Below are 17,359 nucleotides of genomic sequence, written 5' to 3'. Positions count from 1 at the left end.
TAATTCCCTTCTCCTGGCTGCGTGCCAAAGCACCTCTCGCACAGGTCTTTCTCACAGGCTACAAGTGAAGATGGACACATCAGGGACACAACTGTGCGCTTCCTTATCCAATTCCGAGACGAATATTGAAGATATAGGAAGAACTGTCATTTATTTTTTGTCAGCCAAAAAGATGAATAGGCCTAACAAACAGAAAAATCACTAGCCTTTTGTCAATATACTATCCCCCATAGTACAAAAGTTTACCTATTATATTAAAAGCTAGAAATAAACACTTTAGTTGTGATACAAACCTTTTCAAAACATATAGGCCTATGGGCTAGGATTTGAAAAAGTTGCAAAAAAAATGCTTGCCTGTTTCTTGCCTTAAGCTGGGCATCATTCACAAGTGTTAGGCTAATATTGTCACCCATCAGACTATATTTGATTTAATCTTGTCTTTACATATACCAAATAATATGTGTGTGAAATTTGTTTAGATTTTGGAAAGGACCATTATCATGCACCTGTCTTGAAATGGGGGGGAAATAATACATGTAATATATGCACTTAAATAGCGAATGGAGGACGCTTTTCCCACGGTTCATTTTCATGCCAGCCAAGTAGGCTATAGGCCTGTTGTAAAGATAAGCAATGTGCTTAATATTAGGAAAGTTGAGAAATATATGTAGTAAGCCTAGCCTATAGAAATCTGATGGGATCCTCTTTTTAATAGAGACCATGACTGTTTTTTCGCAATTGCATAGCCTATAGAAATGTTGCGCAACATAAGCTCATGGGCTCTCATGAAGTGTTTGACTAGATTTTCCATTACATTTGCATTGATGTCAGGGTGATTATCAAATACAATTTTATTTGTCACATACACATGGTTAGTAGATGTTAATGCGAGTTTAGCAAAATGCTTGTGCTTCTAGTTCCGACCATGCAGTAATATCTAACAAGTAATCTAACCTAAGAATTTCACAACAACTACCTTATACACACAAGTGTAAAGGAATGAATATGTACATAAAAATATATGAATGAGCGATGGCCGAACAGCATAGGCAAGATGCAGTAGCTGGTATAGAGTACAGTATATACATATGAGATGAGTAATGTAGGGTATGTAAACATTATATAAAGTTGCATTGTTTAAAGTGGCTAGTGATACATTTATTACATACATTTCTTCATTATTAAACTGGCTAGAGATGAGTCAGTATGTTGGCAGCAGCCACTCAATGTTAGTGATGGCCGTTTAACAGTCCATACAGTGCTTAGTAACAGGCAGTTAGCAAGTTTGGTAGACTACTAATGAACTTCAGCCGCATCAGAGCTTGGAGAAGCCCAATTACCATGACTAAACGGTCACATGGAATTTGACTGCCGTCATGACCCGTGACCGTAGGTGTGGTTTTGTGGTAACCGTAACAGCCCTAGATGTGAATACTTTCTGAAGGCACTGTCGGCCTATACAATCACCTCAAATGGTAGTTGTGCGCTTCCCGTGCTTTGTAGCCTATAGGGGCTATATATCAAAGATTAATTTGGTTAAAAATAAAAGCAGCGCTACAACGGTCAATATTGAGAGTTGGGAAATAAATGCAATACCTACAGAAAGCTGAGACCCTATTGCCAGCTGTCACAACAAAGGGTAGTGAAATATGACTAAATGGTTGTGGTATTGTAGGCTAGGGCTGTCCCTACATGTCCGTTGTGCATGGCGCACATCCAAGCTTGGAGTTACATTTCCACCTCGCCTGGCTGACTAATCTACCAGCTCGCATTTGTTTTAGATCTAGTACTTATTTGACTCATGTACTTTATTTTACAGCATTATTTGAAAGGATTTTGATTTAGTGTAGAGTTAGGAAAAACAGGGCAGAAAGACTTTACTCATGAGATATGCAGTTGAAGTTTTACGCACAGCCCATAGGTTATAAGCGCAGCAGTGCAGTTGATAGAATACCTTACTAACGGAAAATAGAAGTATTTCATTCTGATCAGTGCAGTTTGTATTTGAGGACACTGAAGCACTGCTCGCAAATCTGAACTGTGAACATACAGTACTTACGTTTTTTTTTGCCTATTGACCTAAGTCATACGATTAAATAGAAATTAGTGAGTGTGGAGTGCAGAGAATCCTAGAAGTTAGGCTATTGTTTGTTAAATCGAGAATAATCTATGCCTACATGTATATTAAATCTATATTTGGAGGCTAAATATATAGCCAAATTATTAAGACTTTTGCCCAGTGAGCTTTGCAGCCCAAAGGACAGTTAGTGCATTCAGAAAATGTTCAGATCGCTTAACTTTTTCCACATTTTGTTACGTTTACAGCCTTATTCTGAAATGGATTTAAAAAATAATCTACATCAATCTACACACACAACACCCCATTACGACAAAGCAAAAACAGGTTTTTAGACATTTTTGCAAATGTATTAAAAATAAATAAAAAATACCTTATTTACATAAGTATTCAGACCCTTTGCTATGAAACTCAAAATTGAGCTCAGGTGCATCCTGTTTCCATTGATCATCATTGAGATGTTTCTACAACTTGATTGGAGGCCACCTGTGGTAAATTCAATTGATTGGATATGATTTGGAAAGGCACACACCTGTCTATATAAGGTCACACAGTTGACAGTGCGTGTCAGAGCACAAACCAAGCCATGAGGTTGAAGGAATTGTCCGTAGAGCTCCGAGACAGGATTGTGTCAAGGCACAGATCTGAGGGAGGGTAACAAAAAATGTCTGCAGCATTGAAGGTCCCCAAGATCACAGTGGCCTCCATCATTCTTAAATGGAAGAAGTTTGGAACCACCAAGGCTCTTCCTAGAGCTGGCCGCCTGGCTAAACTGAGCAATCGGGAGAGAAGGGCCTTTTTCAGGGAGGTGACCAAGAGCCTGATGGTCACTCTGACAGAGCCCCAGAGTTCCTCTGTGGAGATGGGAGAACCTTCTAGAAGGACAACCATATCTTCAGCACTCCACCAATCAGGCCTTAATGGTAGAGTGGCTAGACAACTCACTCCTCAGTAAAAGGCACATGACAGCCTGCTTGGAGTTTGCCAAAGGGTACCTAAATGACTCCGACCATGAGAAACAAGATTCTCTGGTCTGATGAAAACAAGATTGAACTCTTTGGACTGAATGCCAAGAGTCAAGTCTGGAGGAAACCTGGTACCATCCATATGGTGAAGCATGGTGGTGGCAGCCTCATGCTGTGGGGATGTACAGAGATCCTTGATAAAAACCTGCTCCAGAGTGCTCAGGACCTCAGACTGGGGCGACGGTTCACCTTTAAACAGGGCAATGACCCTAAGCATACAGCCAAGACCATGCAGGAGTGGCTTCGGGACAAGTCTCAAAGTACTTGAGTGGCCCAGCCAAAGCCCAGACTTCAACCCGATCAAACATCTCTGGAGAGACCTGAAAATAGCTGTGCAACGACTCTCCCCATCCAACCTGAAAGAGCTTGAACGGATCTGCAGAAAAGAATGGGAGAAACTCCCCAAATACAGGTGTGCCAAGCTTGTAGCGCCATACCCAAGAATACTTAAGGTGCTTCAACAAGTCCTGATTAAAGGGTCTGATTACTTGTGTAAATGTGATATTTCCGGGGTTTTTTTTATTAAAAGAATTAGCAAAAGATTCTAAACAGCTGTTTTTGCTTTGTCATTATGGGGTATTGTGTGTAGATTGACGATGGGGGAAAAGCTATTTAATCCATTTTAGAATAATGCTGTAACGTAACAAAATGTGGAAGAAGTCAAAGGGTCTGAAAACTCTCCGAATGCACTGTACCTAACAGGGAGCTGATGATTATTAAGGGACCTAACGTCTCCTCCTGCCAAATCTCCTCTTGCGCCTCACGGTCCAAGGTGCTCTACGCCTCCTGCGGACTGGGCAGTGGATAATCTGCATCTGGGTATGATTATTGTTATACCCACTGAGTGGCTGGACTCACATTTTAAATGCTTTGCCTTGGGAGTGAAATTATGTCATAATGGCATTGACATGACGCAATAGTGATATTTTTACATAATTTGGATTATAACAGTTGAATCTCCCGTCATAACCACGGTGTGGGATTTATTTAAGATAATCTTTAGAGGCAGGGTTTCAGATGTTTTCAGAAGATGGGCAGGGACTCCACTGTCCTGATGTTAGGGGGAAGCTCATTCTACCATTAGGGTGCAAGGACAGAGAAGCTATTTGACTGGGCTGAGCAGGAGCTGCCCTCAGGGTACTCGATTTGGGGTGTAAGCTTTGAGCATAGCCTGAAGGTAGGTAGTGGCAGTTCCCTTGCTGCTCCAAAGGCAAACACCAGGGTCTTGAAGATGATGCGAGCTTCGACTGGAAGCCAGTGTAGTGTGGAGCGGGGTGGGGTGGAGGAGCGGGGTGATATGGGAGAACTTGGGAAGGTTGAACACCAGGTGGGCTGCGGCGTTCTGGACAAGTTGCAGGGGTTTGATGGCACAAACGGCGGCCCAGACAACAGAGAGTTGCAGTAGTCTAGACGGGAGATGACAAGTGTCTGGATTAAAACCTGTGCCGTTTCCTGTGTGAGAAAAGGTTGTACTCTACGGATGTTGTAGAGCATGAACCTGCAGGAGCGAGTCACTGTTTTGATGTTTGCAGAGAACAACAGGGTGTTGTCCAAGGTCATGCCGAGGTTCTTTGCACTCTAGGAGCAGGGGACTGTGGAGTTGTGAAACGTGATGGAGGGGTCTTGGAGGGGGCAGGCTTTCCATTCGAGGAAGAGTAGCTCGGTCTTGTTGAGATTAAGCTTGATGTTGGTGGGCCAACATCCAAGCTGAGATGTCTGCCAGGCATGCATAGATGCATGTCACCAGCTGGATGTCAGAAGGGGGGGGGAAGAGAAAAGTAGTTGAATGTCATCCACATTGTCTCTCCCATCATTGCTATGTGAGGATATGACTGAGCTTAGTGACTTGGCGAAAAGAGGATGGCCTAGAACCGAGCCCTGGGGGACACCAGTGATGAGAGCACGTGGTGCAGACAGAGATTCTCTGTCCCCTTTGTTGCATAAATGTTTAGAGATCACAACTAGGATTGGGCAATGTCAACCTTTGTCCTATCATGATTATGCACCCATAAAACATTGTTATTAAAAAAATAAACGTTATTTAACTAGGCAAGTCAAGAACAAATTATTATTTACAATGACGGCCTACCAAAAGGCAAAAGGCCTCCTGCGGGGACGGGGGCTGGAATTAAAAATAAATGTAATAAAAATATAGAACAAAACACACATCACAACAACATTACATAAAAAGAGACCTAAGATGACAACACAGCAAGGTAGCAACACAACATGACAACAACATGGCAGCAGCACAACATTGCAGCAGCACAACATGGTAGTAGCACAACATGGTACAAACATTATTGGGCAAAGACAACAGCACAAAGGGCAAGAAGGTAGAGACAACGATGCATGACGCAAAGCAGCCACAACTGTCAGTAAGAGTGTCCATGATTGAGTCTTTGAATGAAGAGATTGAGATAAAACTGTCCAGTTTGAGTGTTTGTTGCAGCTCGTTCCAGTCGCTAGCTGCAGCGAACTGAAAAGAGGAGCAACCCAGGGATATGTGTGCTTTGGTGACCTTTAACAGAATGTCACTGGCAGAACGGGTGTTGTATGTGGAGGATGAGGGCTGCAGTAGATATCTCAGATAGGGGGGAGTGAGGCCTAAGAGGGTTTAATAAATATTCATCAACCAGTGGGTCTTGCGACTGGTATACAGAGATGAGCAGTTTACAGATTAGTATAGACTGCAGTGATGTGTCCTATAAGGAGCATTGGTGGCAAATCTGATGGCCGAATGGTAAAGAACATCTAGCCGCTCGAGTACACCCTTACCTGCCGATCTATAAATTACGTCTCCGTAATCTAGCATGGGTAGGATGGTCATCTGAATCAGCGTTAGTTTGGCAGCTGGGGTGAAAGAAGAGCGATTACGATAAATCTAGACCTGGTTTCCTCTAACTTTAGCCTGCCACTTTGATATGTGCTGAGAGAAGGACAGTGTACTGTCTAACCATACTCCCAAGTACTTGTATGAGGTGACTACCTCAAGCTCTAAACCATCAAAGGTAGTAACCACACCTGTTGGGAGAAGGGCATTCTTCTTACCAAACCACATGACCTTTGTTTTGGAGATGTTCAGAACAAGGTTAAGGGCAGATATACCATGCTATCGCCCTATTGGCCACCCCAATAATCAAATGCAATTGGACGAATGATGACGACAGATAATGTTGTTAAAAGCCGTGCAAAGGCTAAGTGCAGGCAATGGCAAATCTATTCTAATATTCCTTTCTGGTGGAGAAACAAAACAGGTTTGTGTGTGCGTCTGTGTCTGTCTGTGTGGCGTGCACATGATGGAGAATTAATTGTCTGATGAAGAATGGGCTATCTTAAAGTAGTAAGCGAGCTTATAGGCCTACATCATGGGCTGGATAGAAGCAGTCTACTGTCTTCAGAACTGGATAATAATTGCTTTATTTGCCTTATAAAATAATAGAAAAATAAATAATATCGTTCCATCTCTCATAAAGCTATGATTGAGAATAGTCTATGTTTAGGCTTAAACTATAGACTTTTATTCTTGTTATTTTTGAAAGCCACAACTTTAGGACAACACCTTCATAGGCTAAAATATTTGTGAAATAAGCTACTGTTTATAACTTTAAATTTGTCTTAAAGCTTTTATGATAGGCCTAGTAGGAGGATAGGTTATTGGCCATTTCGGCCTGCATGGATCATTTATTTCTTAATAAGCTTAAACTTGATTAAACTTGTCATTAGAGTTTTCTATAAGCTATTGATATTGTTTGTTCTCCCTCATTATTAGTCCTCTTGGCTACCTTACGTTTTTAGGCTATTCAAATAACTTTTTGAGATGGAAGTCTGTTACGTTCATTGTTTGATTGGGAGAAAGCCATGCATAAAATGACGAAGCATACCCTTCAGTCATGTATTCATAGCCTATCGAATGGAGAGAGAAGGGAATATAGGCTATAATATTGATTAATATGTATAGCTTTGTAAGACTATATATGACTAACCACCCAGCTTTGGAGTAGTTAGGTCTATTTACCTATTTTGAGAGGAGCGATCTACTCTACCTGGAGATTTCCAGCAATTGTGCTAAGCTAATTATATGCTAACTTCAATCATCTCCAAACTGCACGCAGAGACATAAAAATGGTATCCATGTGTTCGTCTGACAGGGTAAGTAGAAAAACGACCTAAATCTCAATCTCGCCGTATCCCTTTAAGTTAATTAATGGACTGCTGAATTCATTAATGGACTGTTGAAAGTGGATTTTTTTCTCTTGCTTTGTTTGTTCTTTTCCATATTATTTCCATCTCTGAGAAGTACCCAGGAAAGGGCTGAAAATAGTCCATATTAATATATGTAGCCTTAGAAATAAGGTTCATGAAATCAATAACTTGCTAACATTCATATATTAGCCATTTCTGAGACTCACTTAAAAAATTAATATACAGTGGTTCCTTAATTAATCTCATGATACAGCAGTAGCAATGCAAGTATATAACATCTATAGAAGAGACAGAAATGGGGGAGGTGTTGCTGTATATATTCAGAGCCATATCCCTGTAATGCTTAGAGAAGATCTTATGTCAAGTGTTATTGAAGTGTTGTGGTTGCATGTTCACTTGGCAGTTGTAAAGCCTTTTCTTTTGGGGTGATGCTATAGGCCACCAAGTGCTAACAGTCATTATCTAAATAATATGTGTGAATTGCTTGATAGTGTATGTGATGTAAACAGAGAGGTCTACTTTCTTGGGCACCTGAATATTGCTGGTTTTCATCAAGCGGTCCGCTCAAGAAGAAGGTTCTACTGTAACCGGTGCTTATGATCTGGTTCAGATTATTGATCAACCTACCAGGGTGTTTACAAACACTACGGGAACAAGATAATCCACATGTATCGATCACATTTTTACTAATACTGTAGAACTTTGTTCTAAAGCTGTATACGTACCGATTGGATCACAGTACAGGGGCAATATCCAGGAAAGTAAAAGTTCCAAAAGCTGGGCCTAAAATAGTGTATAAGAGATCATAAAAAAGATTTTGCTCTGACTCTTATGTGGATGATGTAAAAAGTATTTGTTGGTGTGATGTGATTAATAAGGAGCATTCAGACGCTGAACTTGATAAATTTATGAAATTGCTTCTTCCAGTTATTGATAAACATGCACCTGTTAAGAAACTGACTGTTAGAACTGTTAAGGCTCCATGGATTGATGAGGAATTGAAAAACTGTATGGTTGAAAGAGATGGGGCCAAAGGAGTGGCTAATAGAGTCTAGCTGCACATCTGACTGGCTTACTTACTGCAAATTGAGAAATGATGTGACTAAACTCAACAAAAAGAAGAAGAAACGGTATTATGAAGCCAAGATTAATGATATTAAGAATGATGGAAAAAATACTTTGGAGTACTTTAAATGAAATTATGGGCAGAAAGACACATTCAATTCCATCTTTCATTGAAATCAATGGCTTATTCATCACAAAACCATTTCATGTTGGCAATTATTTTTTATGATTATTTAATTGGCAAAGTGGGCAGACTTAGGCAGCAAATGCCCACGACAAACAATGAGCAATTATGTTAATGTATAAAAATAATGAAAAAAACATTTCCAATTTGTAAAGTTAGTATTGGAGAGGTGGAAAAATTGTTATTGGTTAATAAGGACAAACCTTCTGGCATTGACAACTTAGCCACTCCTATCTGTAATCTGAGTTTAGAGGAAAGTCTTTATCCTCAGGCCTGGAGAGAAGCTAAAGTAATTCCGCTAGCCAAGAGTGTTAAAGCAGCCTTTAATGGTTCTAACAGAAGACTTATCAGCTTGCTGCCAGCTCTTAGCAAACTGTTGGACAAAATTGTGTTTGACCAAATACAATGCTATTTATCTGTAAATAAAATAACAACAGATTTTCAGCATGCTTATAGAGAAGGGCACTCAACATGTACTGCACTGACACAAATGACTGATGATTGGTTGAAATAAATTGATAATAAGAAGATTGTGGGAGCTGTACTGTTAGATTTCAGTGCAGCCTTTGATATTATTGACCATAACCTGTTGTTGAGAAAACATGTGTTATGGCTTTTCAACCTCTGCCATATCGTGGATTCAGAGCAATCTACAGTATCTAATAGAACTCAAAGGGTTTTCTTCAATGGAAGCTTCTTGAATGTCAAACATGTAAAGTGTGGTGTACTGCATGCAGGGCAGCTCTCTAGGCCCTCTACTCTTTTCTATTTTTACCAATGACCTGCCACTGGCATTAAACAAAGCATGTGTGTCCATGTATGCTGATGATTCAACCATATACAGTGGTTCCTTAATTAAAACTTTTGAGATTATGCCGCGGGACTTAGAGGCAATTTGTGATTTACTACGTTACCCTGCGCCACTGCTTCATTGCTCCAGACCACCACAAGGGGGAGTTAGAGCAATGATTATGCTTTTTGGCGCTAATATGTCTCTACCTGAATGAATGCTGTCAATGAATGGGCGATATAAACCAAATAGAAACTGATAATTGTTCAAAATTGAATTTCAATAAACAGAATGATGAGGATGAAGGTGATTTGAATTTAGAACAATAGTGTAAGAATTGCTATTCCTCTGTCCTGCACGCACACCCGAAAAAAGACACTTGTTTTTTTGTGTTTACTTGGTCAGAAGAAGTTGTAACTAGACTGTAGCATATTACTTACTAAAACTGTTGTTACACTAAGGTTTTTATTCTAAGAGAAACAAAAATTTTCAATTATATTCCATGAAATTCTTAAGATATATGTGTTGACTGAATATAATCAGCAAGCGATGTCTGATGAAGAATCAAGTTGATGGTGCAGTCATTTTTGTATTTATTATGGATCCCCATTAGCTGCCAAGCAAAATGAAGGCAGTTTGTACAGTTTTAAAAACATTACAATACATTCACAACACACTGTGTGCCCTCAGGCCCCTACTCCACCACTACCACATATCTACAGTACTAAATCTGTGTGTGTGTGTGTGTGTGTGTATGCATGTGTCTGTGCCTATGATTGTGTTGCTTCACAGTCTCCGCTGTGCTTTTTTAATATGTTTTTTTTTTTTAATGAAATTGTACTGTTACTTGATGTGGAATAGAGTTCCATGTAGTCATGCTCTATGTAGCCTCGGCACCTACACATACAAACGACAACTACATCACACCTACCCAGACCCACCTGCTCACATCTCCAGCGCCCGCATCACTCTCCGCCTCATGGCCTCAAACTGCACCATTCTGTTTCTCTCCGTCGCCCACACGCACTTCAAACATTTGGATAATAATGCATTTAAAGGCTGACATTGGTTGATTTGAATACTTCTGACAGCCAAAATTCCACCCATAACCTTTGGACTTTTTAACATTCCCAACATGTATTATTATAACCTACTGCAGGCTTAAAACCTGTGGGTTTAACCTTCTGAATTAATGTTTATATTGAAGATAGGCTCTCGGAGCTCATTAAGAGGCAGCTTCTGTCTGTTATCCAACGATTTTTATTATTATTATTTATTATTATTAAACTTGCATTATAATTATATAATGTTCTGTAAGGTTTTACATTTCTAAATCAATATCACAGACCAGATTTGCCCTAGCGAAAATGCATCAACCCCTACAAATATATACATTTATTATTAACCCTGCATTATAATTGTATAAAAGCCTCTTAGATATTAATTTAGAATCCTCCAATCCTCTAAATTGAATTAGATCTACAGGGACCTTTTATTGATCTGCAAGTATTTTCATTTAGAAGCCGCCTCCTTAATGAGTTCCGAGAGCCGTGTCATACCAATAATTATTGGATTATTCAACATGGCAACCAACATGGCAACCACTTGTTAGTACAAAATTGAAAATGATGTGCGTTTAAATTTGATCGAATTCAAGAATATATTTGTACCACTGTAAATGCTGTTTTTATTTACAGTAGTTATGTACAGTGATAGTCAGTCTCTCCTCAACTCTTAGCTAAGAGAGACTGGCATGCATAGTATTTATATTAGCCCTCTGATTACAATGAAGAGCAAGACGTGCTGCTCTGTTCTGGTCCAGCTGCAGCTTATCTAGGTCTTTCCTTCCAGCACTCGACCACACGACTGGACAATGATCAAGATTAGACAAAACTAGAGCCTGCAGGACTTTCTTTTTGGAGTGTGGTGTCAAAAAAGCAGAGCATCTCTTTATTATGGACAGACCTCTCCCCATCTTTACAACTGTTGAATCTGTATGTTTTGACCATGCCATTTTACAATCAAAAGGTAACACCAAGTAATTTAGTCTCCTCAACTTGATCAACAGCCACGCCATTCATTACCAGATTCAGCTGAGGTCTAGAACTGAGGGAATGATTTGTACCAAAGAAAATTCTCTTCGTTTTAGAGATGTTCAGGACCAGTTTATTACTGGCCACCCATTCCAAAACAGACCATCTCTTTGTTAAGGGTTTCAGTGACTTCATTAGCTGTGGTTGCTGATGCGTACAGTGGTTCTTCCTTTAAAAGTTGTCATACTGCAGCCAAATTCTATGGCACGTTATTTAAGTGTCAGCCATTGTTGCCATTAATTGTAGTTAGTGCTAGTTTGCCCACCAGAGGGCATCTTTGAGAAGCTAAGTTATTGAAATGACATAGAGCTGTAGGCCTAAGAGTCAAAGGGAGTCTTGAATAGAACAGACTATATGGGATAGATTTTTTAGAAAAGTAGCTTAATTAATTTGATGAATATTGTTTTTTCTATTCCAAGAAAAACGAAAAAGCATTTCTTACTCTAGCTGTTTTAGGATAACTTACTTATTGGCATTAAGTCCTGCTTCAATATACAGTACATCAATCAATCACTCATTAATTTGTGCACGTCATCACACAGCATACAAGTCATCCATGTCTTTAAATACAGTCAACCATTTTAGTTATAAAATTAAATAACGAAAGGAGCCTTGATTCATTTTGCAATCACGGCTAAAGCGATTTAATTCATTCAGAAAATGTTCTAATTCGTGCAAGACCGCGCAAATATCTGTGTACTTCATCTACGCAAACACCGGCTCGTAAAGCCTCAAACATAAATTGTCTGCAGCGCTGAAATTGGCTACTTCTATGTGAAATTATGAGGCGGAACACGCCTCAATTCAAACTGTTGTTAGAAAATACAACGTGTTAGAAATGAATTTGAAATTGACAAGTTGAAACAGCCTATAGATAATTAGCAGGAAGTGCTTGTTAACGGTCCTGCTGCGTAATAACCACATTTCTGGAACAGTGAGTGCATTCTGACATCACGACATATGAAAAGGTTGTCAGGACTGGGAATGGACCTTTTCAGGAACACTCAACACCTATTGGAAAGTCATTATGGTGTGTCTTTGGCATTCAAATTTGTGTAGTTGCCCCACAAAAAAATACACCTCTATCCCAGGGTTAGGCATTCAGAAGACTTAGGCAGGTTTTTTTTACCTGGTCTTTGCTCTTTTCATATTTACTTTGGATGCTGACAAACTCCTCATTCTCTGCAGGTGACCAGTGTACCATACAATTATGCTGCCACCACATTTACTATACATTTTAATTTGAAGGCAGCAAAATGTGAGAATTGTGAAAGGGGTGTGTAGACTTTCACTAGGCACTGTATCTGTCTTTGAGTGGCATGACACGGTAGATGCTATCCAAGTATCTAATAACATGCAGTTCAAGTGGTTTCTTTATCATCTGGTGGTTGCCATTTAACATCCTCAATTAACTTAATCAGAGATCTTCAGTTTTCCTGCAGACACAATCGAGCCATTTTGTTTTTTTACATTGGACAAATCCTCCTCCACATCCACTGGCACCTGCAGAAGTCTAAATTTGTTACAGTAATGTGTGTATATATATATATATATATTTGTATTTATTTCACCTTTATTTAACCAGGTAGGCCATTTGAGAACAAGTTCACATTTATAACTGCGACCAGGCCAAGATAAAGCAAAGCCTTGCAACAAAAACAACACAGAGTTACACATAAACAAACGTACAGTCAATAGCACAATATAAAAATCTATGTACAGTGTGTGCAAATGTAGAAGATTAGGGAGGTAAGGAAATAAATAGGCCATAGAGGCAAAATAATTACAATTTAGCATTAACACTGGAGTGATAGATGTGCAGATGATGATGTACAAGTAGAGATACTGGGGTGCAAGAGGGAGAGGAAAAGATGATGATGTACAAGTAGAGATACTGGGGTGCAAGAGGGAGAGGAAAAGATGATGATGTACAAGTAGAGATACTGGGGTGCAAGAGGGAGAGGAAAAGCAGGACCTAACAGAGACATTAACCTGGGGTTGAAAGCGTTTAGATCGTTATCCTTAGTGATTGTAGACTAGCCTCAGTTATATAGATTCTCGTTATTCCCCAGGTGACATTATCAAATGGCCTCTCTTATGGCTGTTGGTAGCGAAAGTCTACACACCCCTTTCACAATTGTCATGTTTTGCTACGTTCAAATTTCAATTTCAAGTAATGTGGTGGCAGCATCATTTTATGGGTATGTTTTTGTCACCTGCAGGAACTGAATAGTTTGGCACATGCAAACTCCAGGGTTGTGGGTTCGATTCCCACGGAGGGCCAGAACAAAGAAGTATGAAAATCTATGCACTCACTACTGAAGTTGCTCTAGATAAAAGCGTCTGCTAAATTACTAAAATGTAAAAGATCCATCTGCATTAATTTTCTCTCTGTGATTACAGATGTACACCTTAATATCATGTTGATTTTAAATGGCCTCATTGGCCTGCCATTACAAGTTGGAGCTCCTGATGGACACAATGCATTTCATCACAGTGAAATGACTGGACACAATGCATTTCAGCACAGTGAAATGACTGGACACAATGCATTTCATCACAGTGAAATGACTGGACACAATGTATTTCATCACAGTGAAATGACTGGACACAATGTATATGCGCAAAGTGAAATGACTGCATGACTCAACATTTGGTATTTGCTCTGTGTCCTAAAGGGAGGCTCCATAGAAAACATGAATTCCAAACGTTGCCTGGAGCTGGTAGAGAACGGTGAAACGGAGTTTGGCTACCAGCTGGCCATACAGAAGTGCTCTGGTCAGAAATGGACAATCACCAACCTACTGTCAACCTACACTCTCCAATGAGGGGATCCTGCGTCCTGCAGGGGAAAGAGCTGCCCATGGTGAACACTGGATCTGTAACTGACAGACATAGAAGCTTTGCTTCTTTAAAGATATATATTTATTGAGGCAATAATTGAATTATAAATATGCTGACACTTTTAGTACCTTGATGTCTCTTAGACTCAAAGACATAATTTGATAAATGTAAACAATGTCCTTTGTTAATATATGAGATTGAACCGGCAGACTTGGGTCTATAATGAGACTTAAATGTTTCAATGTATTTTGAGCAGATTGTCTTTTGTCACACTGAATTCAGGCTTGCATTGGCTCTAATGTACATTGTAATTGATGCTACTGTGTAGCATGTTTTTGAAAAACCTTTGTTATTCTTGTTTTGTTTGTTTCTCAGGTTTGTAGATTGAATGTTATTATGAAATCAAGTCGGTGGTATCAAAGAACTGTTGCCAATATGTTGGGAGAATATACAAGCTATTTTATAAGTGTATACTGGATATTTATAAAAACCTACAGTAAAAATGCTGATGACAAATAATATTTTGTGTGGGTGGTTTTCCATCTCCTGAATCATTCCTCATACTTTTATTTAAAGTCAATCAAGATTGTCCATCTCAGTTATGTTTTTTGTGAAGACACCTTAATATAAAATCATACTGTAGGTGATGAAGTCAAATAGTTTATTTGATACCACGTATATTTTTCACAACACATAGAAATAGTGATGCTTTTTCTGCAAGGAATGCAATTATTTCCCCCATACAGTGCATTCGGAAAGTATTCAGACCCCTTGACCTTTTGCTATTTTTTTTTTTACGTTACAGCCTTATAAAATTGATTAAATTGTTTTTTTCCCCCTCATCAATCTACACACAATAACCCATAATGACAAAGCAAAAACGTTTTTCTCCATTTTGGCAAATTTATGAAAACAAAAAATATGAAATGTCATTTTTACATAAGTATGCAGACCCTTTACTCATTACTTTGTTGAAGCACCTTTGGCAGAGATTTAAAGCCTTGAGTGTAGGGTATGACAGGTGGCAGGTAGCCTAGTGGTTAGAGCGTTGGGCCAGTAACTGAAAGGTTGCTGGATCAAATCCCTGAGCTGACAAGGTTAAAAAAATATATAAACATATGTCGTTCTGCCCCTGAACAAGGCAGTTAACCCACTGTTCCCTGTTAGGCCTGTCATTGTAAATAAGAATTTGTTCTTAACTGGCTTTCCTAGTTAAATAAAGGTTAAATAAATGATACTACAAGCTTGGCACAGATCCTGCAGATCCCGTCAAGCTCTGTCAGGTTGGATGGGGAGTGTTGCTTCACAGCTATTTTCAGGTCTCTCCAGAGATGTTTGATTGGGTTCTGGCTGGGCCACTCAAGGACATTCAGAGACTTGTCCCAAAGCCACTCCTGCATTGTCTTGGCTGTTTGCTTAGGGTCATCCTGTTGGAAGGGGAACCTTCGCCCAAGTCTGAGGTCCTGAGCGCTTTGGAGCAGGTTTTGTACTTTGCTCCGCTCATCTTTCCCTCAATCCTGACAAGTCTCCCAGTCCCTGCCACTGAAAAACATCCCCACATCATGATGCGGGCTCCACCATGCTTCACCGTAGGGATGGTGCCAGGTTTCCTCCAGACGTGACACTTGGCATTCAGGCCAAAGAGTTCAATCTTGATTTCATCAGACCAGAGAATCTTATTTCTCATGGTCTGAGAGTCCTTTAGGTGCCTTTTGGCAAACTCTAAGTGGGCTGTCATGTGCCTTTTACTGAGAAGTGCCTTCCTTCTGGCCACTACCATAAAGGCCTGACTGGTGGAGTGCTGCAGAGATGGTTGTTCTTCTGGAAGGTTCTCCAATCTCCACAGAGGAACTCTGGAGCTCTGTCAGAGAGACCATCGGATTCTTGGTCATCACAAGGCCCTTCTCCGCCGATCTCTCAGTTTGTTTGGGAAGAGTCTTGGTGGTTCCAAAATTGTTCCATTTAAGAATGATGGAGGCCACTGTGTTATTGGGGACCTTCAATGCTGCAGAAATGTGTTGGTACCCTTCCTCAGATCTTTGCCTTGACACAATCCTGTCTCGGAGCTCTACAGACAATTCCAATGACCTCATTGCTTGGTTCTTTGCTCTGACATGAAATGTGAAAATGAAAGGTGTGTGCCTTTCCAAATCATATCCAATCAATTGAATTTACCACAGGTGGACTCCAATCAAGTTATAGAAACATCTCAAGGATGATCAATGGAAAAAAGGATGCGCCTGAGCTCAATTTTGAGTCTCGTAGCAAAGGATCTGAATGCTTATGTAAATAAGGTATTTCTGTTTTTTTGTTTTATAAATTCGCACAATTTTCTAAAAACGTGTTTTTGCTTTGTCATTATGGGGTATTGTGTGTAGCTTGATCAGGATTTTTAAAAATCCATTTTAGAATAAGGCTGTAACGTAACAAAATGTGGAAAAAGTCAAGGGGTCTGAATACTTTCCTAATGCACTGTATAAGCTGAGAGAAATAAATGACTTGTTTATAGCAGCAGCTGGGAAATGGAGCATGATTAAAAGGTCCAGTAATAGTAGCCTCTGTATGATAGATTGTTTTTCCTTCTATTGTGTTCTCACTGAAATATCCACTTTTGAGCTACTCTAATTAAATTGACTCAAATGCACGGATGTTTGAGCCTTCATGTCCTGAATATTTCAAGTGGAGAAGCGATGTTGTTCTCAACCAGACACTTTCTGTGGAAGCCTCCTAGTTGTCATTTGTTGTTAATTCAACCACACCACCCAGCAAGCACATTTGGTTCCTTGTTTTTGGTTTCACATTGGTTGTGGGAATAAAGCCATAAGTTTCCTGACTGTTAAGTTCCGTTTTTTCTTTTAAGTACTGAGAACGGAAGTGAAAATGCTGCCTGTTCTGGGAACGTAAATGTTTAGGTTGCAGGGAGGTTCTGACAAAATGTTATTCTGGTTCCCTAAAAGTATTTTTTTGTTTTTTAATAACTTCCGTAGCCCTTTACACTCGTACCTGTATACAGGTTGAAAATGGCAGATTTGGGCACTGATAAGCAGCTAAATTGGAATGCAGTGGCTGTACAGT

The 17,359-nt window shown here is 39.7% G+C and overlaps 1 protein-coding gene across 1 annotated transcript in view; it reads left to right on the top strand.

Moving 5' to 3' along the window:
* The window catches only part of LOC106573212 (polypeptide N-acetylgalactosaminyltransferase 18), a 100,731-nt gene extending 83,612 nt beyond the window's left edge, over positions 1-17,119 (top strand). Inside the window, exon 11 of the mRNA XM_014148041.2 lies at positions 14,119-17,119. Within this exon, the coding sequence (XP_014003516.1) occupies positions 14,119-14,268 (150 nt within the window). The 3' untranslated portion in view covers positions 14,269-17,119. The remainder of the gene's footprint in view (positions 1-14,118) is intronic.
* Positions 17,120-17,359: the final 240 nt, after the last annotated feature.

This window comes from Salmo salar, chromosome 16, assembly GCF_965601325.2.
Source record: "Salmo salar chromosome 16, fSalSal1, whole genome shotgun sequence".
NCBI classification, from domain to species: domain Eukaryota; kingdom Metazoa; phylum Chordata; class Actinopteri; order Salmoniformes; family Salmonidae; genus Salmo; species Salmo salar.
The sequence above is the reverse complement of the archived record's forward strand: the minus strand, read 5'-3'. Positions and strand labels throughout refer to the sequence as shown.